The sequence below is a fragment of the Dromiciops gliroides genome, chromosome 4 (genome assembly GCF_019393635.1).
Source record: "Dromiciops gliroides isolate mDroGli1 chromosome 4, mDroGli1.pri, whole genome shotgun sequence".
Classification (NCBI taxonomy): domain Eukaryota; kingdom Metazoa; phylum Chordata; class Mammalia; order Microbiotheria; family Microbiotheriidae; genus Dromiciops; species Dromiciops gliroides.
Window position 1 is genome coordinate 254,138,560 of NC_057864.1, and position 16,124 is coordinate 254,154,683.

At 42.1% G+C, this 16,124-nt stretch overlaps 2 protein-coding genes across 8 annotated transcripts in view; one reads left to right on the plus strand and one right to left on the minus strand.

The window, feature by feature from the left end:
* Positions 1-39: 39 nt before the first annotated feature.
* Positions 40-8,924, minus strand: OARD1 (O-acyl-ADP-ribose deacylase 1). Of its 2 annotated transcripts, XM_043962558.1 has the most exons (7): positions 8,677-8,924; positions 7,878-7,983; positions 7,549-7,630; positions 7,044-7,188; positions 5,693-5,751; positions 4,909-5,021; positions 40-2,736 (listed from the first exon to the last, which is right to left on the minus strand). In XM_043962558.1, the coding sequence occupies exons 3-7, from the start codon at positions 7,585-7,587 to the stop codon at positions 2,634-2,636; spliced, it is 459 nt and encodes a 152-aa protein (XP_043818493.1). In that variant the 5' UTR covers positions 7,588-7,630; positions 7,878-7,983; positions 8,677-8,924; the 3' UTR covers positions 40-2,633. The 2 variants fall into 2 exon arrangements, with proteins under 2 accessions (XP_043818493.1, XP_043818492.1); XM_043962557.1 differs by lacking the exon at positions 7,878-7,983 and having other exon boundaries at positions 8,677-8,922.
* A 383-nt stretch (positions 8,925-9,307) lies between these two features.
* NFYA (nuclear transcription factor Y subunit alpha) overlaps positions 9,308-16,124 on the plus strand; it is a 29,295-nt gene continuing 22,478 nt past the window's right edge. Inside the window, exons 1-3 of one of the 6 annotated variants that reach the window (XM_043962361.1) lie at positions 9,308-9,443; positions 13,404-13,535; positions 15,569-15,655. In XM_043962361.1, coding sequence (XP_043818296.1) covers positions 13,461-13,535; positions 15,569-15,655 — 162 coding nt within the window. In that variant the 5' untranslated portion in view covers positions 9,308-9,443; positions 13,404-13,460. Of the gene's footprint in view, positions 9,444-9,636; positions 11,194-13,403; positions 13,536-15,568; positions 15,656-16,124 lie in introns of those variants that run through there. The other 5 variants (XM_043962364.1, XM_043962363.1, XM_043962365.1 and 2 more) reach the window with 5 other exon arrangements.

Sequence of the window (16,124 nt, forward strand, 5' to 3'; positions counted from 1 at the left end):
CCACAGGATAGAATTTTAAGTCAGAAGATGTGAACTGAATTTTTTTGTCTCAACCGGTGATTTCATTGGTGCAGAAATTCCTTCCACAAAGGTAGCTCAGCCATTTATGTATTTTATAGTTATTAGAGAGTAGTAGTCTGTGATAACTGAGGTTAAGTGAATTATACATGGTCATAAAATTAGTATTTGTGAGAAGCAGGACTTGAATCCAGGTCTTTCTGAGTCTAAGGTAGGCCCTTTCTCCACTATATCATTGCCTCTGAATCAGTTCATACCAAAAAAATAACAGGAGGCTTAAGTTGTTAATTGCTTCAGCAAAAACAACTCCTTACACAGATTTTCTACTGATGTCTTTAATCTCCATAAAAAGCTTTGGGGTTTGTTTGTTTGGGTTTTTTCCCCTAATTTTGCCCCATATTCAGGCTGGCTTCTGGATTTGATTATCTTATTAAATTCTCTTGCTCCCTCAAACTTCTCAGAAAACCAAAGTCAGGTATGGAACAAAAGAAAAGTAAAACCTTCATCCCCAAGGAGGAGTCCAAAGCCTAATTACCATGATTGAGCAGCTGACTTCCTAACTTTAAAGAGGGCAGGAATTTCCACACAGTGAGATGCAAATTAAATCATTTGCAGACTCGAAGCTAACATGTGAAAATCAGTCACAATTCCCATTTCTTAAGGACATGAAACCCGTAAAAATAAACTACGTGTGAATTCTTGGTGTTTTCCTAAACCTTGTTCAGGTTTCCAGGAATAACATCCCTCATTTTGAAACCAGGGTCCTGGCTCCTTTCTCCATTCTTCCAGTGTGATAAGCCATAGGAATTTGACCCAAGTAGTATTTGTAAATGGCAAAGCATTTTATCATATCACCACTCTTAACCCCAATTCATCCCCAGGCCATACTGGTTGAGGCAAATGTAGATCTCACTGCAAAAACCAATGAGGCTTTTCCAAATGCAAAATCAACCCTGAACTCTAAAAATGAAGGAGCTAGGACTTGAGGGGAAAATCTTGGACTTAATAGTGCTGAGTACAACAGCTATGTGCAACTTTGGGCCTCTCTGGCTTTCAAGGCAAGAAGTCTAATGTAGACACATTACACAGGGGAGCACTAACAAATGAAGTTAAGTAGTTATTGAAACTGCTTTTTCTTATCTGAATGATGTGATAAGCCAGACACAGGTCTGAAGTACAAAGGTTACAATCAAAAGCAGTTTTAAAGTGCTTTACCAAGATACATAACCCTTCTAACATTCACATTTTTTTCCACTTGTAAGAATAACTAAAGAAGTCTTGTGTTGAGAATTCACTATAGGAAAAAAATCAATAACTCATCTGGCTGTTCTAATTCTTAACATAGATATAGAAAGAAAATGTGTACTTCTAGTTTATGTACCAGAGCTCTGATATAAAGTTACTCATCCTAAATGTCACAAGCCTTGTACTGCTAGTCTAAAAATGAAATAGATAAAATGGATGCCACACTACTCCCTTAGTTTGTCACAGGTAGGTTTGGTAATATAAGATAAAGCTAGTGAAGGGAACAAAGACTACCACTGGACTATCTGGGAATCATCTCTCATATAAGACTATTTATAGTCAGGTGTGTTGGTCCTTCCTGGGAGTGGGCTATGATACCTGAGGCTAGCTAGCATTTACTTCAGGTAACAGATAGCAATCATAGATGGTCTTCCACCAGTGGTGATAAGATATATCTGGCTGGTAATATGTAAGAAAGGAGGGAAAAAACTACCACATGGAGGAAGTTAATTTTGCTCATGTCACTGTAAAGCTATTTCTGAGTCTACAATCTGAAGCAGATGTGAAAAGATATGAAAGCTGTTAAGTCAGTCACGGAGAGGGCTCCTGACTTGTCATTAATTCCAATTATTTAATTTCTCATGAAAGTGAGAGTATGGATCCTTAAAATAGCTTTGGAATAAGGTACTCCAGTCAAACATAACTGAAAACTCTTGCAACTGCTTTACTCTAAATCGAGATTAGGCTACAGTCCATGAGCACAAAACCTCATTTTACAAAACTCAAGAGCAAGTTCTTTAATTTTTTTCCACTTTATTCAACAGAAGAGAACTCCCCCTGTCAAAAACATAAAGCTTAGTTGTACAAATTTTTTTTTTAAAAACACCTTAATCCACCTGTCCTAGAATGGCTCTGGCAACACAAAGACAACACCGAACAAGTGCACAAATCATGATTTCAGGGGGGGCAAAAATACAAAAAGAAATGCCAAACCAATTGAAACTTTCATCCTCCCTGAAAGTGCTCTCCTTAAAGAGAAGCAGAGTAAATGCTGCCACTTAGTGGCCAGCTGAACAAATCAATGATACTCACCAAGGGTTGTTCGTCCTGTTAAACAAACCATCACCCGGCATTTCCCCGTCCAACAGACTATCAGCTTTTCACCCTCATTTGAACAAAACAGCAACATATCTGAAACACCCTAGCCTCCATAGCCCATCCAAACAACAGCATCTTGAATTTGGCCGGTGTTGAGAGAGACTACTTCAAATAAAACATTTCCCTGATCAATTTAAGATCTCCTGTCCCAGTTCTCTGGGCTTGGTGGGGGTGAGATGAGAGACATGGACACATCCACAAGGTCCATCTGTTCAGAGAGTATATACAGTAATCCTGATGTCTGTGCCCTCAAACACCTCTTCAATCATTGCCGAGACTTTCTCCCACTGTAGCCGGTCAAGACCACATCCAATCCTGGAAAAAACAAAAACATCCTTGTTGTGTGGAAATGAGGTGCTCAGACTACTTCTCCTTACTCCCTCCCCCCAACTCTCTTCATGAAGGTTATACTGCACAGCAAATAACCAAAAGAAAAAGGTTTTTCATGGTGGCTACTCTCACTCTGATTGCCTTTGTTTTAGGTAAAAAATTGTACAGTTCAAGTTGCCATGAATCACCTGAGGCTATCCCTGGTTAGTCCCAAAGGCGAATTTAAATCTACAACTCTTTTCCCCATAGAATATGGCATCTCAATCTTTTCCATTTCAAAGCAAACTTTTAGAAAAGTCTATTGTTTTCATAGTATACTCCAAAAAGTTAAGGGGGCAGGGGAGAGGAATAGAGATCTTCACTATACCTTCTAATGAAAACTGCCTAGCAGCAAAATGCAACGTAAGGCCTCTAAAATAACAATTCCTATGACAATGGATTCCAGATGAAGGTGTAGGAAAAAGAATGAAAAGAGTATGAACTAGGGTCTCTTCTGGTACAAAGTACATTTTACTAAAACACAGTAATATCTTTTGTGTAAGTAACATTCCTTTGTACAATCGTTCTGCCTTGAATACATTATTAATTCAATTTGTACTCAAGTCCACAAACGTGTGTAGGGGAAACATGGGGTTTATGGTCAGAAACCTGGTATTTACCTGGTATTTACAACTACAAGCCTTAGTTTCATCTATGAAATGAATAAAATGCTTCTATTACCTACTTCACAAAGCTGTTGAGAGAAAAGCACTCTGAAAAGCTTCAAAGTGCTATCTAAATGTTATATTAGTATAAGTCAATAGCTTCAGTACAAGTGGCTGGGGAAGTCAGAAAAGGATATTATTCTCTAAGGAGACATTTGCATTTGTTGACAAACCATACCCTCTATCATTTTAATACTTTCCTTCCACTTCGAAGCAAGCATTCTCTACTTTATTGACTCTTATCAACCCTGGAGGCAGGAAGACATATGGCATCATCAATACCATTTTGCAAAAAGAGAAAAAACTAAATGCTAAGGGCTTAATTCAGTCCAGGCCCTTCAGTAACTAGACCAAACTGCTACTAGAAGAAAAAACGAAGAGACATAATCACTCTAGTCATATTCCCAAGTGATATGAGCAAGAATCAATTAGTAAGTACTTCCCAAGAGATGGAAGGAATTTAAAGGAAGAGGTAGACTAGAAGCCCAATGTGACTCCCATAGGTCCCACCTGCATTGGAACAGTTAATAGAATCACAGTTCCAGCATGCCAACGAATTTTCAAACTGAATTTATGATGGTCTTTCTTCTGGTTATTAACTGCTGCAGTTCAATTTTCAGTATAAAGGAAAGCGATCATTTTACCACTTTGTGCTTAACATCTTTGGGAGACCTGGATGGGGCATGGAGAAGTCCGAATAGCCCAGATTTATTTCCTAAGCTCATATGACTTTAGGAGTTGAAGCCAAACTTCAGCCTTAAAATGTGTATGAAGCAGATATTTGACAAATACAACTGAGTGAACTGTTCCACTTTCATTGTGTAGTATGGGGTAGAGCCCTTTTTCAGCACCATTATCTAGGGATAGGGAATGGACTTCTTAACTCTGTAATTTATAGTTCTGAGAGTGGCCTAATGCACAGAGAAGCTAACTGACTTGCCTGGCATCCCACAAACCAGAGGTGAAACTTAAACCCAGGTTGTCCTGGCTTTGAGGCCAGCTTCCTTTTCTTTCTTTTATTTAAATTTATTATTTTTTTTTGCAGGGCAATGGGGGTTAAGTGACTTGCCCAGGGTCACACAGCTAGTAAGCGTCAAGTGTCCGAGGCCAGATTTGAACTCAGGAACTCCGGAATCCAGGGCTGGTGCTTTATCCACCTCGCCACCTAGCTGCTCCCCCAGCTTCCTTTTCACTAGATCTCAGTGCTTCTCTACATTACCCATTATCGTGAACAGTACTGATTATTCAGTGTGAATAAGCTGGACAATGGGAATGGCTTACACTTAAGCCAAATTCTCACTTCTGATTTGAAGACTGAAAATAAGATAATCTATATTAATTATGTGGACAGTTAGACCATTTACACTATAATACTTCAGGCAGTATAATACATTAATATCCTTTATGTCTCCAAATTAATGACATTTTCATTCCGGACCCCAGAATTCCTTACCTAGGCATGGAGAGGTCAGTAACCCCATTCTTCAGACAATGGGTTTTCATGGCCTCTAGACTCTTTTGCAAGTTTTCATAAGTCGGCTTATGAGAAGCTCTCTTCTTTGTAATCTGAAAACAAAAAGAAGATTTAGACTCTTATTAGACAAAATGATATGGAGTTAAAGGTCAACAACATATTATAATCACCCAGGAATAAAGTGTTGGTTTTACCTGACAGGGTCATCTGTCAGGTAAATACTGTCTGTACAATAGGTCGGTATAATATTCTTCTGAGCTGGTAGTTTTTGCAGATGTGTGGTTTTAAAAACTTATTAAAATCATTATATGCAAGGTTCCATTAGCCAGGGTGTTAACTTTTCCATTATTATCAACTAGAAATTTTCCCCTCTAAAAAGCCCACCACACATCACATTTGTAATCAACCCTAAAAGTATACTAAAAGCGGGCAGCTAGGTGGCGAAGTGGATAAAGCACTGGCCTTGAATTCAAGAGGACCTGAGTTCAAATCCAGCCTCAGACACTTGACACTTAACTAGCTGTGTGACCCTGGGCAAGTCATTTAACCCTCATTGCCCCACAAAAAAAAAAGTATACTAAAAGGGGGCAGCTGGTGACACAGTAGATAAAGCACCAGCCCTGGATTCAGGAGTGCCTGAGTTCAAATCCGGCCTCAGACACTTGACACTTACTAGCTGTGTGACTCTGAGCAAGTTACTTAACCCCCATAGCCCCACACACACAAAAAAAAAAAGTATACTAAAAGGCAAATTTTCTCTTACCAGGTAGTATACATATCTTTCATCTCTCTTTAACACTGCCACTTCTCCAGATTTCTTTTCTTAAAAAAAAAAAGGGGGGGGTGCAAGTATTAAATATAGGAAAAGAAAACCAAAACACTTAAGTTTACTAATGTTAGTTCTCTTTCTAGAAATGAGTTAGGAAGGCTTTCTAACTAAAAATGTGAATGCCAAGTAGAATTTCATTCCTTCTCCATTTTGTGAACACTAGGTGTTCATACCCCTAATAGGATCTACTTTAATAGCTCTACCCTATTATCAATTTGCCAATACTGAAGATTCCTTATTCTTCCTCTTTAATGCTTTACAAACCCAAGTTTCAAAAAAACAAGATCAAAAGACTTAATAAATCTGTCAGCTAAAAAACCCCTACCTACATATTTGTATAAAATTTTTCATTTTTCAAAAACATTATCCTTTATCATTTAACATTTACACATTCACTCAACAAGTAAGTATCCATAACAGTCAAGGCACTAAGTGCTTTGGACGCTATAAAGGGATACAATGATGTATATACAAAATCCTCTGTAGGAATTTAAAAGTCTATTAAGGAAACTGACATGAACATAAATAACTATGTCAGAAGTGTAGTTACGCTATGTTCTAGAGATAAAACATCTATAGATCAGGGGAAAGAAGTTCACTTTTGGCTAGGAAAGCTTCACAGAAAGGTTGGGATTTGAGCTGGGTCTTGAAAGACCAGAAGGATTTCACCAGGCAAAGGAAATGGCATGAGCAAAGATGCAGTGTCAGAAAAATGCAAGGCATGTTCAACGAACAGAAAATAGACAACTGGGGTCAAATAAGAGTTTTCCCAGGGGAAGAATGGGATATGCAACATGGTATAGTTAATGGCCAACTGTGGAGTACAATTAATATTAGTTTCAAGTCCTGTTTCTAACACACACTAGCTATATGGTTATGAACAAGTTTGTTTACCTGTTTAGTATCCCCAAACAATTCTCTAAAAAAAAGAATATGTAAAGGTAGTAGGGGCCAGAGTGTGGAAAGCCTCGAACACACATAGATTTTGTGTGGTAGGTCGGCAATTGGGAACTACTTAAAGTTGCTGCACATGCATCTGGTGAAGGGCAAGACCAGAGGTAAAGATACAATAAAAAAGCTATTCTAGTAGTATAACTAGGGTGGTTAACATTCAAAATAAAGGGATGGACAGGAGTCTGGAGGGCTGTGAATAACCATCTTCTGAACTCCCAGTGATGAAGGACATCCTTGTGATCCTATTTTGGAGACTTGGCCATAGTAATTTAACAAATGTTTCTAGTCAAGAGAAACCACAAGGTAAGGCCTAAACTCTATGCAAACTCACGTTGATTCAAGAGCTCCTGCACCCCTCCAAACTTCTTTTTGAAGAGAACAGCTATCCCAGCACCCATTCGACAATCCTCACTGATGCAGTGGGCCAATGAGTCTGTTTGGGGGCATGCAAAAAGGTCCCCTTTCACATACACAATCTGGAACATATAAAGAGGGGAAGTGAGAGAAAATGGTTTAACAGATATGTAGAAATGCTTGGCTGTTTCTTTTGGCCACTTTTCTCCTCTTACAGGGAGCAGTTTTATTCTTACTGGAATCAAGCAAAATCTTTCACAGAGAAAACCCCAAGAGACTAATTCAAAGAGCTGAATGTAACCTGAACCATGAATAAGATGGAAGTGATGATCCCTGCCTAAGATTGCACTAGCTTCTTTGAAGTAAATGAGCTAAGAAAAGATAATTCAGTTATGTTGCTTAATTAAAAACAGTGCTTAATGCCTATGACCTCAATTATTCCGGATTTTTATTTGCCAATAAGTCAACAATTTTTTACGCACTCTGTTCTCTCCTGGATCTTCATCAGGGCTGCTGGCCATGATAAGGAGCTGCTATTTCCAAGACTTAACAGTATTTCTTCAGCTAGGAAAATGGAAAAGGAAACCAATTTGCTTAGGGTTAAACACACATTCCCTGACCCCGCTCTCCCTATTTACAAAATCTGAACTATTTCAGTATTCTCATCCAGAAGTGGCAAAAACAAACAAGCAAACAACAAAAAAAACCCCCAACAACAACAACAAAAAAACCAGTGCAAAAACTGTAGGTGAAGGCACTACTCTACCCCAGCCCTGCCCCCAACAGCACCCTTGACCCCCCCCCCACTTGCCTTAGTTGCTCCCTTCCTTTCGACCCAGGCTCCAATATCCAGTTCAAATCACGGTAGAGTGACCTTAAGCAAATTATTTCCCCTCTTTGGGCCTCAGTTTCCTCAACTGCAAAATGAGAGACGTAAAGTCCGCTTCCAGCTCCATTTCTATGCTTCTGGCTCCTCCCCACAATCATGTCTGATAGAGATTTCAGAGATCCTCCAAGGCTGGGTGCTTAACCCATTTATATTTGTGCCAAGGATCCCTTGGGCAGTCTGGTGAAGCCTCGGGACCCCTTCTTAAAATGTTTCTAAATGCACAGTGTTACAAAGCGAAACAAATATATCGAAATAAAGATGTAATTGGCTCGCTCTCCCCCTCCCCCTCCCCCGCCCCATCCCAGTTCAAGGACCCCCGTAAATTTATCCACGGTCCTCGGGTTAAGATTGGCAGATACGGTCCAACTCATACAGGGTTAGGAAGAGAGTAGCACAGGCCTCATAGGGTTCATCGAGAGCCCCGCCCGACCCGGCCCTGGGACAGGGGGCGGGACGGCTTGACCCCTCCAGTAGGGTTCTTTGTTTTCCTCGTGCCCCCGCCCCCTATCCGTGGCTTCCCCTCCCCCTCGACCCGAGGGGAGGAGTGTGCAGTCTAGCTCCTCTCTGGCTCCCGCTCCGGGGGACGATGGTGGGAGCCGGGTAGAAGCTTTTCATGCGGAGCCCGGCCTGAGCCCATGGACAGATGGCGTCTGCCCCGCCCCCCCACCCACCTAACCCAGGGGCGCCGCGGGGGGAGGGGGTGTCCGCGCCCCCAACATACCCGGGGTCCCGGGAACGGGCCAGCTGCCGGGAAACCCAGGCCTCGGCCCCAGAAGGCAGCTGCTCCCGATTCAGCCCGGGTGCTCGTGACCGAGCCAAATCGGACTCGCGGCTGCCCCCAAAGGGACCTAAAATGGCCTCCCACGATCCGCCGGGGGAGCGGAAACGGGGCACCTCTAGCCAGACCGGAGGGAGGGCTGCGCTCTATGGTGGCGCCCCTTCGAGAACTTCCGGCGGGAGATTTCTCCCGCCGCCAGGCTAAGCATGCGTACTGAGAAGAATGGGAACACGCGCGGGACGAATTGGCGCTTGCGCGCCAAGCACTGGGGTGTGTTTTCAAGGATCTGTGGCGGACATTGGGGGAGAGTGAAGGAAGGGGCCGGTGAACGCTTGCGCAATAGCATCTCCAAGGTGGAGCTTGGGTTGAAAGGGTGGGCCAACATGGCCTGGAAGAGCCTGCACTTTCTTCCGGAGATGGGGGGGTGGGGCCCGGACTGGGTCTAGGGGACGCGTGCGCCGTACGCACCCAGCGCGGGGCGGGGCAAGTCCGCAGCTGGGGAGGGGGGTGGGGGCGGGGAGAGGGGCGTGGCTTATAGGCGCCTGCGCTGAGGCGGTTGGAGGGGGGCCCGGGTCTCCTTTGTTCGCGTTCGCCATTTTGCCAGGCAGCGGCAGTGGCGGCGGCAGCGGCGGCTGGAGCCTCTGATTGGGTTTCGGGGTCCGGTACTGGAGCCAATCAGCGCGGGCAGCGAACCGGGGGAGCGAGGCACGGTGAGTGTGAGGAGCCAATATCCAGCGGCCCAGAGCCGGCCCCAGCGCCCCGATTGGCGGGTCTCGCTGACCACTCAGGAGAGGCCCAGGCGCCCGCCGAGCCCGGGGAGCGGGGCGGGTGGCGGCGGCGGCGGCGGCAGCAGCGGAGCCTGCGGGGCGGGCCCGCCTGGAACCGGGCCCTGGCGTGGTGTGGCTGTACCGGGGACCTCCCGCCACTCCCGGCCAAGGCCTGCAGGGGGCCGCCCCGCCCGTGCGAGAATGTCCGGGGCCTCTCCGGGCGCGGCGCCTTGACCCAGGGGTCCCGACCCCCCAGATGGGGCCCGGATCCCTCGCTCGGCCACTGCTCCGGACGCTACGTCCATCTCCCTGGGATCTGGGCGCCACATACTTGGCCCACAGGCTCCAGGGGCCGGGGCGGGAGGGAGCGGGTCTCTAGTTAAAGGCATCCTTCCAAACCCTTGTTGACCTTACTGACCACTGAGTACTCCTTTCTTGTTCCCCTCTGTGGTCCCCGTCCGTGCCTTTTGTACGTGTGTGTTGGTGTATGTGTGTACACATACTCACTCATTTGTACCCTTTCAACCATTCGATCACCTGGACCCTAAAACCCCGCCTGCTCCTTCTCCCTCCCACCCCTCCCCCATCCTCTGTGAGCGGGGTCTGCTTAGTCCCCGGGCCATTCCCCCTTTCAACCCAGAACGGGCAGCCTGGCAAACATGGTACAAAAGCCCCCTGCTGTGGTTTCCCCCTACCCCCACCCCCATGCCCTTCCTCTTGGTTCCTCTACTGTCTGACTTCCCTTGTCCGCCTGGTTCCTGGATCCGGGAGGCCAGTGGCCCCCCTCCACTTCTCCCACCCCCCACTCCCCTGGCCAGACCATGCCCCTCCTTCCAGCCAACATTCCCTGTGTCTCCTGTCCCGTTACTGTTACCACCCCCTTTTGGCTCGTCATTTCCTCCTCTCTCTTACTGGGGCAGAACAGCAGCCCCCTCCAGACTTGGTGCCAAACCAAGTTGCCTCCTTTTCTCAGGCTGCATGTCCATTTGGCTCCTGGAAGCTCCCTGTACTAATTTGTTCTCCCTCGGAAGACAAACTGCACAAGCAAGCCCTCATTTTCTAATCTTGAAGTTTTTTTTTTTATCCAGAAAACATGGAGTTAATTTTCCCCTACCACTATCTTTCTTACCTGACTTGCAGCAGCCTCAGGCTCTTTCGATTTATTTTTCTCCTATTTTATAGTGTATAGTTAGGTTCCTATTTATAAAATGTTTTGCATTTTAAGTTTGTTTTAAAAAAATCATTTTTTCATGTTTATCTTCACGTTAGGACCAAGCTAACTTTTCTTTTAAAAATGAGAGCGTCTGTCTGTTTAACTTTAAATCCTATGATTCTGGCTGCAGCAAAGTTTTATTTAGCAAATGGTGACTTATCAGTACAGTTGTACAGTACTGGGATTCAGGTGAAAAAGATCAAAAAATATGTTCCTGACCATATTTAAGTCTAATTAACAAGTAATTAAGCATCTACTTAGTAAGTACTATGCACTGTGAATGAAAAGGAAGACAAAAACTGTTCCAGTAACTTAAAATTTTGTGAACATAAGCACACAATTATGTACTAACAAGATGTATATAGGACAAATTGGAAATAACCTTGAGTAGGCACTGGCATTAACCAGGACTCAAAGGCATGTGGAGTTTTAGCTGAAACTTGGAAGAGGCCTGGAGGCAGAGATGAGAAAGAATTCCAGGTATGGAGACAGCCAGATAAAACGGAGAGTTGTCATGTTAGAGGAATAGCAAGGAGGCCAGTGTCACTATAGAAAAATAGTTAGAAGGGAGTAAAGTGAAAGAAGACTGGAAAGGTAGGAAGGTTATGAAGAGCTTTAAAAGACAAGCAGGATTTTTTTTTATTTGATCCTAGAGTAATAGGGATGCACTGGAATTTGTTAAATGAAGGAGGAATTGACATGGTCAGACCTGTGCTTTAGAAAAGTCACCCAATTTTCTGAGAGGTTCTGCTTATTTATTACTAAGATTAATTTCTTTTGGACATAAGGGAACATTTTTGTCCCAAGTCGGCTTCTTGGTCCTATTAGGTAATAAACCTCAAGAAACTTTTTTTCCATCTGCTTTGTTTCTTAGAATTCAATTTCCTTTGACAAAAGTAATAAACTCTTAGTTGTTACATTAATGAATTCCATGGCATGGATAATTTTAAAATAACATTTGCCTTTGGAATGTGTTTTTTACATGTGTATCTGATGTTTTTAAATTCTCTTAACAAAATTGAAAGCCACATTCTGAAAATTCGATAAAGAGAATCCAATATGGAAACTATTCAGGCTCTTTCTGCTCTGCTGGAGAGTGCACATGTATTATATCCGTGTGAGTGTGCATTGGAATTTGGGGAACTTAAAAACATCATTCTCAAAATTGTGTCCTGAAAGTACACAATGTGTTCACTAGAGGATCTCTGAATTTTGGGTTTTGCTGTTTCCTTGAGATACTTTAGGAAAATAGTTTTTTTATGTAAACTTTATTTTCTCATGGATTTTACATTTTTACATTCATCATTGGGGCTAGGGGTGGGGGTGGGGAGAGGGGAAATAAGAGCCAAAAAGACATATTATGGGGGCAGCTAGGTGGCGAGGTGGATAAAGCACCAGCCCTGGATTCAGGAGGACCTGAGTTCAAATACGCCTTCAGATAATTGACACTTACTAGCTGTGTCCTATGTAAGTCACTTAACCCTCATTGCCCCACCAAAAAAAGGGCATACTATTCTCTGTCACGATTGACAACTCTTGGTATGGAAGAAGGATATTTTTGAGGCAAAACTGAAATACAGTTGCCCTTTGGCCAAATGACAGCAAGAAGTGAACTATTCAAAGGCAGTATGGAGAAATGAATAGAGCATGCTAAGATTGCATGAGCTCTGTATGTATGTACTTAATGTGTCTCCATGTGAGCTTCACCTATTTCATATATGCACTCTCAATGGAAGGGGCAAGACACCAGCTTTCTACCTTGGGAGGTAAAAGCTGCCCAGGGCTGCCTTTCAACTCTGTTTTATACTCCAGTTTATTCTTCCACATTAACCAACATGTATTGACTTTCAGGGAAGATTAGAAATAAAATTTCTATAAAACACCAGCCCTGGATTCAGGAGTACCTGAGTTCAAATCCAGCCTAAGACATTTGACACTAGCTGTGTGACCCTAGGCAAGTCACTTAACCCTCATTGCCCTACTGAAAAAAGAAGAAAAATAAAATTTCTGGAATTGTGAAATCATTGGTGGTGGTGCGGGCAGGGATTTAACTGGGGAAAGTATAGAGGAGTTTAGAAATTTAAAAGAAATCTAAGATACATTCAGTAGTTAAATGCATTTCCTTTCATTCATTGGGATCACATGCAAACTTCAGAACCCTCTTGATTCTGATTGGGTAGTCCTTTCCTACTTACAGACATTTAATGGCTATTTGAATAATACTGAATTTGATCTCAGGCCAATATAACCTACCTAATTATTTATGGTTTTGGGGTTGTTGGTTTTTTTTTTTTGGTTTGGGTGAGGCAAATGGGATTAAGTGACTTGTCCAGGCTCACACAGCTAGTAAGTGTCAAGTGTCTGAGGCTGGATTTGAACTCAGGTCCCCTCTTAACTCCAGGGCCGGTGCTCTATCCGCTTTGCCACCTAGCTGCCCGTTAACCTACCTAATTGATTAAAATAGTGCATATGTACCGTAACACTTTGAAGTCAGGCCTTACAAATGTGCCTCCTGCCTTGAAATTATCTTTTAAAGTGTTGAAGAATAAGCTTATTGTAATTATAATTCAACTGTGTACTTATGATTTTAATGCTGACATTGGTTTGTTATATAACTTATTATAGTGATCTATATACCTATTGATTATAATCCCCTAGTAACATTTCTTTCTTAACCTTTTTAATAATAGGAGCACACTCTTAGGCATTTCCCAGGATATCCAGTGGGATTGCAACCTAGATGAGACATGGAGCAGTATACAGCAAACAGCAATAGTTCTACAGAACAGATCGTTGTGCAGGCTGGACAGATTCAGCAGCAGGTATGAAAATGACTAACCTTTGAGTACCAAAGTAACAGAAATGGCTATAAGTTGGAGAGCTGTACTAGAATTGAAAATTATAGTGTTCTAGGTTTGGTGAGATGGAAACATCTAGAAATTTGCCTGGTAATATTTCCTTATATTTGGACTCAGTATCTCAAACTCTGTATTCAGGTTTCTTTGCACCTTCTATTCTATCCACAGCCCAGTAGAATTGTTTCTTCGTATTACCTGAACAATCTGACTTCCTTATTAGTTGACCCAGGTCTCCTGACATTATTAAAGTTCAAAATATCAGGCTACTTTCATGTTGAACTTTGGAATTGTTGAGTTTGTCTTCCTGTGAATATATTGAACTGACTCTGTTCTGTTTCTTTTCCTGATGGAATTGATGTATGGACATTGGCTTTCTACAGTAGATGAAAACAAAACACTTAGATTCAAATAGATCTGCTTTGAACAAGATGATTATTTTGGAAAGTTAATTTCTAATTTAGCATTAGGATAATATTTAGACAGTTGCATTTGCAAATATAGATGCATTGGTAAGGGATTAGAAGCTGCTGGTTTTTGTTTTTTTGCAGGGCAATGAGGGTTAAGTGACTTGCCCAGGGTCACACAGCTAGTAAGTGTCAAGTGTCTGAGCCAGGATTTGAACTCAGGTACTCCTAAATACAGAGCCGGTGCTTTATCCACTGCACCACCTAGCTGCTCCGCTGCTGGTTTTTAAATTAATCCCAAATCCAGGTAGGGTATTGTGAGATGTATACAGATGACACTTTCTGATGTTTCTTGCCCAGTTTTACTTTATTTTTGGATAAGCTTCCACACTTTTTTTTCAGGAAAGAGACATCATTCATTGTACTTCAGTCTGACTTCAGATAGAATTTCAGATAGACCAGGTATAAATGAAAAGGGAATTAACTTTTTGTTGAGTTTGGCATTGTTTCCAAACTCTAACATATAGTCCTTAGAAAATTGGGCTGTCCAGAGGTCATAACAGAAAGTTGTTCCTGATTAGTGGCCAAAGGAAGAAGTCAATTCGAATCAAAATTATTTTCAGTTCACTGAGATCACCCCTTCCAAATGAGGAGTTTCTACAAAAGCTTCACTATCTAGATAGTATGCTAATCGATTAAAACATTTTTTTTGTCAGGAATAACCATTAAAGTAGACATAACTATGTGAAAGCCATTAGATTAATTTACTGATTTATTGCCTGTAAGGTAGTTGAGTTCAGTAGAAATAGTTTTAGTTTGAGGTTATAAAAGTTGTGAATTTGTAAAGATGATTAGTCTTTAATGATTTGTCCCCATTGCATCATAGATTTTTTTGTTTGTTTTTGTTTTGTGGAGCAGTGGGAGTTAAGTAACTTGCCCAAGGTCACACAGCTAGTAAGTGTCAAGTGTTTGAGGCCAGATTTGAACTCAGGTACTCGTGAATTCAGGGCCCGTGCTTTATCCACTGCGCCACTTAGCTGCCCCCATAGATATTAGTCTTCGATTTATATCCTTCTCAGTCCAGAACAGTACTTTGCTTTGTAGTAGGCACGCATTATGTGACTTGAACTGGTTGTATTCAAATGCTTGTGAAATTCTTCAAATGAACATTTTCCTTTTGAAAAAGCTGCAATTCCACTAAAAAATAACTTTGCTTTCTAAATGCAGTTGAATAACAAATGAGTGCTGTAATACAGAGGAGCCTTATAATGCTTCCATAAAGAAATGGATTGAAAATGCCTGTTTCTGAAGGCTACCTTAGTTTGGTTTTAAACATGATGAAAAATAACTTTGACCATGTCATATTAAAGAGCAGAATTTTGAGTCTCAGAAAGGGGACAGATACTTACCTCCCCATCATTGTTCCAGTTGGTGACAGTAGCAACTTGGGTCTGTTTTTTCAGTCTGAGAGTCCAGGAAAAGGGGCTTTTGAGGAGAGAATCTCTCTGTCCCTTCAGGAGGTAAGGTTGATCTCTTGTCTTGAGCTGTGCATTTCCTTGTCAAGTTTCAAGCTATTCCTGTTCCTGTTCCCAGCAGCAGGGTGGTGTCACTGCTGTCCAGTTGCAGACAGAGGCCCAGGTGGCATCCGCCTCAGGCCAGCAAGTCCAGACACTCCAGGTAGTGGTGATCTCTCTAATTGTATCTATGTGAGCACTGCATGAACTTCCCCTCCACTTCATGTCTGATGCTGTTTTATCAGGGTTTGAAATTCGAATGGTAAAGTGAGTGGCATGTGATCTTTTCCTCTATTTGATGATGCTAGTTTTCATTTGAGACCCATAAAAATTCTTGCTGAGTTTCTTAATGTTTCCTAGAAAGCATAGAGGAACTGTTGTCATGCAGTTCTGAAACCATACATATCTCTATTTTTGGAATTAATAGAAAGCGAATGATTGATGAGTAACTAGAAGCAATTCTCAGCAGTAGGAATTTTAAATTAACTTAGAGATTTAATTAGGAGTTTGATCTTTACTCATGTACTGAATGTCAATAATTTGAGATAAAAGGAAACAAGAAAAAAATTGAATTAACAAGACTTGGGTTAGCCATTATTTTTTATTAATGAACTAAATGGCTAGGAAATAGCAAA